The sequence below is a fragment of the Apteryx rowi genome, unplaced genomic scaffold (assembly GCF_003343035.1).
Source record: "Apteryx rowi isolate R43461 unplaced genomic scaffold, aptRow1 scaffold_16, whole genome shotgun sequence".
Taxonomy (NCBI): domain Eukaryota; kingdom Metazoa; phylum Chordata; class Aves; order Apterygiformes; family Apterygidae; genus Apteryx; species Apteryx rowi.
This window is the reverse complement of record NW_020447863.1, coordinates 570,383-579,550: the sequence shown is the minus strand read 5'-3', so window position 1 is coordinate 579,550 and position 9,168 is coordinate 570,383. Positions and strand designations below refer to the sequence as shown.

The following is a 9,168-nucleotide window of genomic DNA, read 5'->3' as shown; positions in this document are numbered from 1 at the left end:
TTCTGGCTCTCCATCACTTAAATTTCCTTTTCTCCCATTTTGGTAAGGAATATGCTAGCTGAGTGCATTAGATGCACAGGGGACAGAATTTAACAGCCTCCACCCTATGCTTAAATGCCTGGCATGCTTATCAGTACTAGAGGTGTCACCTGGCACTGCCCTGAAGCAGCAGGCTAAACTAACAAGAGCAAAATGTGTTGGGAAGTGGCAGCAAAGCACAGCCCTTGGGTGTGCAAGGCACCTTCAGAGCTAAGGCACGTGTCAAAGTGAACTGCACGTGGATATCTTCAAACTCAGTCCAGGTTTCAGGCTAGAACTCCCTGCTGCTCGCAGTAAGGGAGCAGTCGCAGCAGTGGCCCTTGAAGGAGGGCTGCGGGGGCACTTAAAGGGACCTGGCTTTCACAGCTGCGCAATCCAAATGCACAAGCCTCGGCTCGTGACTTAGAAGCGTGCACGGCTTCAGCAGTAGCTTATCAGGAGAGAGAGATGCAAGCACAGGAACACAGTATTGATTTGGGGGTTTGTCAACAACAACCACCACCCCATTCATGCCTTCCTCTATATCTGAGTTGGTCAGGCTTCCTTTTTTGTCAGCATGGTAGAAGGAGCTTTTCTTCTACCACCAAAAGCAGATAAGAACATTTAAGATTCACATTGATTTCTGTATACAACTGAAAAAGAGGGTAAATGAAACAAAACCTTTGTTCTCCTCTGAACGCACCAGGGGAAGATGAAGCTGATTTTTTGAACAAACTCCTTTCATTTGAATAGCTCTGGGGTTATCTGTGTTACTGGCCCAACACATGACTCAAGGCACAACACTAAGCACTGTGGGCTCCCAAGCTCCTAGCTGCATGGGTTTGTGTACATAGTAGATCTGTGTAATATTCTGTATATTCCTTGAAAAGAGACTAGCCTTCTGCAGTGTTTATACCTGCTCAAGCGGCTCATAGCCTGTATCATAAAAATAACTGTAGTGGGTAGGGCTGCGATTTAACACAGAGCATTATTGTTATAAATGGAATAAATATTTATTGGGTGTTCTAGACCAAGACTGTGAAGGAGAAAAAGACTATTGAAGTTTTGCAGGCTGCTGCAGAGGTGACCTAATCCTGTTACAAATTTGCTTTCTTTCTGAATAAACTTATTCAGATGGGCACTGACTATATGTATTTCTTCTGTTCAAATCACCTGGAGACTTGGCCAGAAAAATGAAATGAAATAAGTACATAAATAAAAAGCTAGCCCAACTCTAGAAACTCCTGCTCTGGCATTGATGCCCTTTTCACTTTGCTTTGGTGACTGTTCTCCTGTACACAGACTCAGACCAGTCCTCCTAAAGGGATGTTGCTACTGCTTAACATTTTGAGACTCCTACTGCTTTTTAGCATGATTTATTGCTCATGGGGAGAAACGGAAACTTTTTTCTGGATTCAGGTGCTATACTTGTTACTGGAGTCCATTAGGGGCTATTTTGTAAACTACTAAGAGCCTCCCCAAAAGAGATGAGTGCTCTTAAATTTTTACTTACTTGACAATATAGTAGGCTAACCTAAGGGCAGGGTAGCCCCCCTCCGCAGAGGAAAGTCCTGCCTTCGTTCCCCTGCTGGTACACTCTCATCCCATATGAGCCAGTACCACAAATCTATATGATTTGTGGGTTTTATAATATTCTTTACCCTGCTACTGCTGCAGATCAGCAAATACTTAAGCTGCCATGCTTAAGGTAACCGTTAGCAGAGACATTTTTGTCTTGTCCAATAGCTCACATATGACCCTGGATTCTGATGCACTTTTTACTCTCTTCTGGAAGCATTTTCCTGACCCCACCTTTACTTGCAATGAACTAAGAGCAGACACACAAGCAGTAACTACAGTTCATCTGACACATGATAGCTTTACATTGGAGTAACTGAACTGCCCCAACATCTCTGATTTGAAGAAAAATAAATAGAAAAATGCTTCTTAACAGCCCTAAGTGCCAAGCAAACAGGAACCAGCTGTTAAGACCATTCCAAATAGAGGAAGATGGAGACAGGACATTTTGTTAAACAACATGTTGCAGATCAGTGGGTAGGAGTTTATCTTGCCCACTCAGGGTAGCTGATGCTCTCATCAGAACATCCCTAACCTTTGGCAACCAGCAGATCAGAGGCTTCTAGTTTTTCAAAATAAGGCTCTAACATTTAGCTGAAGAAATATGTGTAGTTTCAGCTTTAAAGGGTACCATGTTCTTTAGAAGCAACCCTATACGCAATCCCAGGGATAGATGGGCCAGTTCCAGCGAGAGAAAGACTAGGGCAGTGTAGGGCAAGCAGTAACCAGTTATTGCCTCAGTTGTGCAGAAGCTGAAGTTACATCCTGGAAAAACATGCAAGGATGGAAATAGCTGGAACACACATAGGGAGGAATCACTAGACATCTACTCTAGYCCCCCAACCCACACCAGTATCAGCTATGCATAGAAAGTTCAAGGAGGTTTTTAGCTTATTAAAATTGTAATATGGAGACTCCACATGTAACACAACCAGCTGGCCAGCAGCACTCAGTGCTGCATCAGTCAGCAGTACTCAAGCGATATAAAATACCTCTGCAAGCCCAAGGCTCCTGGATTTTTTCACAGCAAGAAGTGCTTGAACCCTGTTCAACCATGACATAAGGAATCCACTGTAATCGTTGGGATGACAGTGCTAAACTCAGGGATTATGGCGAAACATGGCTGCTGCCAGTGTAAGAAATAGAACTGGCCTAAGACCTATAGCGCTGCTTTGGCATGGAGACAGCAGTAATAAGGTTTACCCTAAAGTTTACTGCAGGACATAAATGCCACTTCAGATTAAAAGCAAGTATTAAGTAAAAGCTGGCCACACATGTTTTACACCATCTGCTTAGCCTGTATTTCAGACATGGCCCCAACAGATACTGCTGGCCAGAGAAACTCCCCAGCTCCACACCTGCTTGCTGTGTTCCACCAACAGGCCCGTGCAAAATACCCTGTTAAGAGCCAAGCAAACTGGTATGCAACACTCCCACCTTATGTACGTCCAGTCACTGAAGCACCTCCATGCACTTTCCTTTACAATGGAGAAAGTTAACGTCAACAGCTGATGAACTTTTTCACTCTATCGCAGCTCCTGGACACCAGGGTCGATGCAGATCTGCTTTAAGTCCCTTATTAGTGATAACACCTGCATGCACATGCATCTTTTTAAGCTCTATGGGATGAAAAGATTAGGTTATTATAATTAAACACAGTTTGAAAACCACCCAGAAAAAGAACAAGAGAGAGATGGTTTTATTCTAGTCATAGAGTCCTTCATTATACAGAAATGATAGTTTATTTCATTCAATAAACAAGAGTGACAGGTAGATCACAAACTGCATCACAGCTACTACCAGCACTGAGACAGTTCACCCACAAGTCTGGGGTAATACAATAACCCAACTGCACACAGCAGAGAATTTAACAATCAGCTCAAAAATTCAACGTCAGGATTTGGTTAATTTTTGGGTGTATATATATATATATGTATGTATATAGATATTCTTTCCCTACTTAAGTATTTCCTAAAATCCACATGGAAGCACAAATGGCTTTAAACACCTGGACATATATAGATTTTTGATCTTATATATATATTTATAGATATTTATAACAGTAAAGATATGTTTCTCATTACTACAATATACTTGTTTTAACTCCTTTAAGCAGCTGGGGAAAAAAAAAAAAAACAAACAGTTTCACTACAGTCACATCTGATATGTGTGTGTGTGTCACAAAATACAAACAAAACGAGCCAGGTATGAGATTCGAGTCAGACCACTCCAGGACAGAACAGCTAAGAGGCAGGCAGAGAGTCTCAGAGGGAGCAGGCCTACATGTCAAATGGTGGTTTTGGACTCTCCGGGCGGGAGGGACTGGCCTTACCCGGCCGGCTGGAATTCAAAGACRAAAAAAGAAAAAAGAAAAAAGGGGAAGGGAAGGAAGAGGGGAAGAAGCAGTAAAACAATAGTTAAAATACAGAAAGAAACCAGCATCAGAACAATCGAGGATCCAGAAGAGAAGTCAAAGGCAATAGCACTGAAATAAGATAACTTAAAACTGCATCAGGCCCGTTCGAAAGCTTGTAACATCGGTGGCTCATTTAGCTGTGGTAGAGACATGACATCTGAAATGTACAGGGTTGATAGATTTTTAATTATTATTTTTTTTTAATACATGTAACATAAAAAGTAAAAAACAAACCTTAAGAAGATGAGTTGTGATCAACAACAGTTACAAGTTTCCCCAAACACGTACCATCCACATGCAAGAAGAAAAGGCTACGAAAGTCACCACGGTACCCAAAAAACACTGAAAGATGTGCTTCTTCAAAGCAGAAATATTTTCAACAAAACATTACACAGCAAACTCCCTGAAAACATTTGGTTGTCCATTTGCAAGGGGGGAGCAGCATATCTATCACCCTCTCCCTGCTGGGTTCAGGAAAGTCAGCCACAAGAGAGGATGCAAGACGAACGCCGGCAGCAGCCAGCGCTTCGCCAGCAGCATTTCCTCAGCTATTCTGGAGAGCGGAGCGCGAGCAGGTCCACGTGCTCCCTGCACTGAGGTGTGTGTGCGCRCTATCTCGGACTTCACTCTAGCAGGACTATGCCGATCCATCGAGTTCCCCCCTTCTCGATCTCCCTGCCTTGCTTTGAGATAAAGTTGATTGCACTGTTCCCAACATGAGTTTTTGCACCTTAGAGGTCACCTAATACACAGGACATTTAATCTGTTCCTAACAGCGTCACACGTTTCGACAGTATTATTTTTTTCTTTTATGTCACGCTTTTGTCTTCTTAACTACAAGAAAATAGCTACGGAGCTACAGATCAGTCCTAGGTGCTACAGCTAACGGATGCAGGCAGGACACTTATCCAGGCTAGACCAGGCAGATGAAACAACTGGATGGGCAGCCGCCACTTGGACTTAAGGACGTCCCTGCAGCTGATCTCTCGAAGGAGCCTGTGCACTTCAGGGATCCATGCCACTGAATGAAGGCTACTCTACACTCACAAAGCAATACAGGACGCACGAGTGAAGACGAAGAGCTCGATCACTAGGCTAGAGCTTTACGACACACCGGGAAGGGGCGGTGGGAGGCAGAGATGTGGGATGGATGAGAGGAGTGACTGTGGCTGTGGAAGGGAGGGTGGAATGGGGAAGCCGCCAGCACGGCATTCGTCGCCAGCTGTCTACAGCCTCGAGTTATAAATCTAAGAGGGACGGTTCAGCCGGTCGGATTATGGTAGGTCGAGTAGGTGAGGCAGGGCCCCTTCTGCTGTGAAAAAGCAGAAAACAAAAACAAGAGAACACACACTGTGGTTAGCACAGCAATCGCAGTCACAATCACGCATGCTTCTCCACCTCACCCGTGCCAGCAAGAGAAAAAAACCAGCTGGGGGCACAGACCTACCCCAGCAGTGCTGCTCCACAGGGGAGACTCACAGCTTAAATCAGGCCTCACATTGAAATTTCTGCCCAGCATGGATCACCAGTAAAGGAATCTGCTGCACAGCTAGTTTTGCTTTCCCTCTGCAAATTTGGAAATCAGAGATTTATTGCCAGTGACTGAACTGGCTCTGGAATGAGAGTTGAGAAGCATGGACAACAGTGAGCTCCTGTATCAAGCACATGACAGTCACACAGCATGGATGGGGTCCTCTGAGAGGCGCTGTCAGAGGTTCCTGGCTGGTTTGGAGGAGCACCTGCTTCCTGCAAGCCTTAGATTGCCTGTTCCAATACTGATACTGATCTTTCATATTAGGGTCAAACTTGCTGCTTTCAGCTCTCTAGTTCTGGGGCCCAGCAAATGCAGCTTCCACTGACTTTAAGAGGACTTTGGCCATTGCAATTCAGTTGCATTTCAGCTCTCTTGCTAGTGTTTTAGCTAGGTAAGTGGGCAGCAATTTAATCCATGCAAAAGGCAAACATTTAAGTGTTCCAGGATCTCTTCCTGCAAGGGACTGGCAGGAAACAAAAACCTGGAAAAAAAAAAGGACAAACACCCCACTGCCCTCTCTCAACTCATTACTTGAAAGACCACTTCAGACTCAGAGTACAAGCTTTAAGGGAGTCTACACATAATCCAAGAGTGTTCTGGAAGTCAGCAAGCCCAATCTACCTTTTTCCTTTAAGAGTATGCTTCCTGCAGTGTCTGCAACGTAAACAGCATCAAGGTAGTGTATCATAAGAGACAAATTAAATTGCTCAGCACAAAGCCAGAGTAGTTTCAGAGTCCAAACTGCCTGAAGTGCAAAGAGCAAACAAAGCAGGATGCGGACCAAACGGAGAGGAAGAATTGGTACTGATCAAACAGAATCCAGAGGTACAGAATTAAGGCCTCGACAATTCCACACTGGCAAGTCTTATGCTAACTTAGATTACAGAGAAACAACTGACTACTGTTGATTACACAACCAGTGTAAGATTTTTTTTCCCAGGAGTGAGGATGGGTAGGGGGAAACAGAGGGAAAGAGGAGGGTATTTGCACTAGTGCATCTTCTAAAAGTGGAGAAGTCTTGTTTCACACTGACAGCAAGTCTGCAATGCTGTGGGTACCAGAGGAGCTATATTCCTATGAACTGGTGCAAGCTTCCTCATCTCAGCAAAGGAACAGCTCTAGAGAGAAACTCTACAGTCCTGCTTATGAGACCTCAGCAGAATTTATTGCTCTGTATCTATTAAGCCCCGGATCTCAACCAAAACAATCGCAACTATTTGTTCCTTGCCTTGTATAAGGACACATTAAAAAAGCTTCAGAAAGTAAAACACTTTCAAACATTTTTTCCTTGACTGTAAGTGCAAGTGTAGTGGGAACTGCAAAACCCCATTGTCAGCACGTCATTCACAARTTACTCTTCCAGTCAAGCAAATAATGATGGAATTAAGTTAACCTGAAAGTTACAACTATCTTGGAAGGATATTGAAGTAACTATCACCCAGAAGGAAAACTTGCAACAAGATGTTATGGCCTGGGGAGTCTGACCTTGAGCTTCATGACACATGTGGGATCCATGCATTATCTCTCAAGGGTGCTCATGGTGTAGCAGCAGCCAAGTAGCCATCTAACAACTGCTACCGTCACTGGAAAAAATCCTACAAGCTTCAGCRGTATATGGGTTTGACCTTTAGTGAGACGCTGCTGCATTGTCATGTGTGTTGGAAAGTGTTTTTCAAGAAGCTGAAAGGGCTTTTTGCATTTCAGGAGTTTGGACAGGTTGCCCTGACAGTCTCTCTAGATTCAAATGAAAAGGATGCTTGAAGTCACCGGACTACATATGTTCTGGCAAGAGGGGCCACTTGACCCTACCAAAATAAATTAGGGCTGAAAGAAAAGCACAAATCATTTCCAGATAGATAGCCTGCATTTTTGTAATGCACTATGATGGCTTTGCACAGATATTCTTGTTCCTCTCATCACTCAGGGATTTGGGGGCAGGGGTTGTCAGTTTTTAAAGTTACAGATTTTTCTCTCTGCTCAGATTTTTCAGAGGATTTCTTGAGCCCTTTGGAGGATCTGGCTAGAAAGGTTACYGGAGGCTGAGAACTGTTTCCCAAGCACAAAAAGGGATGAAGAGGTTGTCTCTCAAACAGGCAACATTTACCCCGATGTACTGTTTCAGTCTGCCTTACTATGTTGCTAGCCAAGCCCTCATCAAGTCACTTAACTCTGGGTGAGGACAACAAGGAACAAAATGCTGTTCAAACCATACCCAAACTAGAACATTGACCCAGTCATTTCTAGGAAGCAATGGGGTAATCATAACTTCTGCTGATGAGGACTTAACCAAGACTGCGACACACTAAATTTATTCCCTTGAGCTGCAGAAGTCTGCTGTCAGAAGTTTATTATTATGACTTATATTATTATTATTATTTTTATTTCCTTGGTGCTCTTTATACCAGATTAAGAGCAGAGAATGCCCCGTAACAGCGAGTCCCAGAACAAGGTATGGACAACAGCAAACCTCTTTTCTGAGGTTTCTCACCAAGATGCATGTTTCCAGGGCTGCCAGGGATGTCTGCAGCAGGCAGAGGATTGGAGGAAATTTCCGATTGCTCCAACACCTCTGCAGTATGCCATCAGCGAGGAGGGCTGACAGATGACGTCCCCAAACAACACGTCAATCACTGAACAATCACTGCATTGGGCTGATGCAACGTGGCGCCTCTCGGCTTTAACAGCAGTTACATGCAGCAGTAACACAGTCACCACTTGCCGTAGGAGAGGGGCTAGCTGCGACCTGGCAGGCTCGCTGGTAGCTGCAAAGCCCTGGCCTGACATGGGGGGTTGAACCTGTGCTATTCCTGTGCAGGTCCTGACCTCAGCACAYGCTCCCTCGGCTCTGCCAGCCGTCACCAGCAGCAGCCACAGGAGCTGCGGTTGCTCCACTGCTCCGGGCCAGACCCGTCACGTGGAGAACCAGCATCCATGCAGGCAGGGAGAGCTGGCCCGAAACCTGCCCACAACCATCCCGCGCTGCTCTCGCTCCCCCCCTTTGTCAGTAAGGGCTGGAAGTCCCCAGGAGAAGGGCTCAGGAGAATCTGCCAGACCTCCCTCTTCACACCCCCATCCTCTTCCCCCTTGCTGTTAACAGGACACAAGAGTTGGTCCTTGAATACTGGGCCAGCACAACGCACAGGAGCCTGCCCCGATACCTCGCTACGTCGCTCAGCAAGTGCAACGGTGCAAAATGCAGGGCGAGACAGGAAAGGGAAACAGGCAGGAGCCCAGGGCAGGGGGGCTGGGGGCTACGGGTCACTAACCGCTTCCTCGCCAGGGGCAGGAGGCTGAGGAGGGAGGGGGTCTGAATGGAAGCTGAAGAGAAATTGAGAAGGAGAAGGACCAAGAGGAGAACGAGCAAAGGAAGTTTGCTTCTAACTGCAAGAATGGGAAACCAGGATAACAGAGAACATCCAGTGCCAGAGCAGAGTCACTCTGTACTCGGACACTGAAGTCCTGATATTAATGACCCAAAATCCTATCTTCCACGGGCACCAGGGACACAGCAAGGAGGGGAGCACTTCTCCAGGCAGATGCTGGAATATAAGAAGAGGAGTCTGAACTAACAGCTCCCCAGCTCTTTGTCTCAAGGCTAACTGAGCTGACAGATGGAAACCAG

The 9,168-nt window shown here is 45.4% G+C and overlaps 1 protein-coding gene across 3 annotated transcripts in view; it reads right to left on the bottom strand.

Moving 5' to 3' along the window:
• Positions 1-3,319: 3,319 nt before the first annotated feature.
• The window catches only part of DNM1 (dynamin 1), a 52,683-nt gene continuing 46,834 nt past the window's right edge, over positions 3,320-9,168 (bottom strand). The window contains exon 21 of one of the 3 annotated variants that reach the window (XM_026059737.1): positions 3,320-5,324. In XM_026059737.1, the coding sequence (XP_025915522.1) occupies positions 5,252-5,324 (73 nt within the window). In that variant the 3' untranslated portion in view covers positions 3,320-5,251. The remainder of the gene's footprint in view (positions 5,325-9,168) is intronic. The other 2 variants (XM_026059738.1, XM_026059739.1) reach the window with 2 other exon arrangements.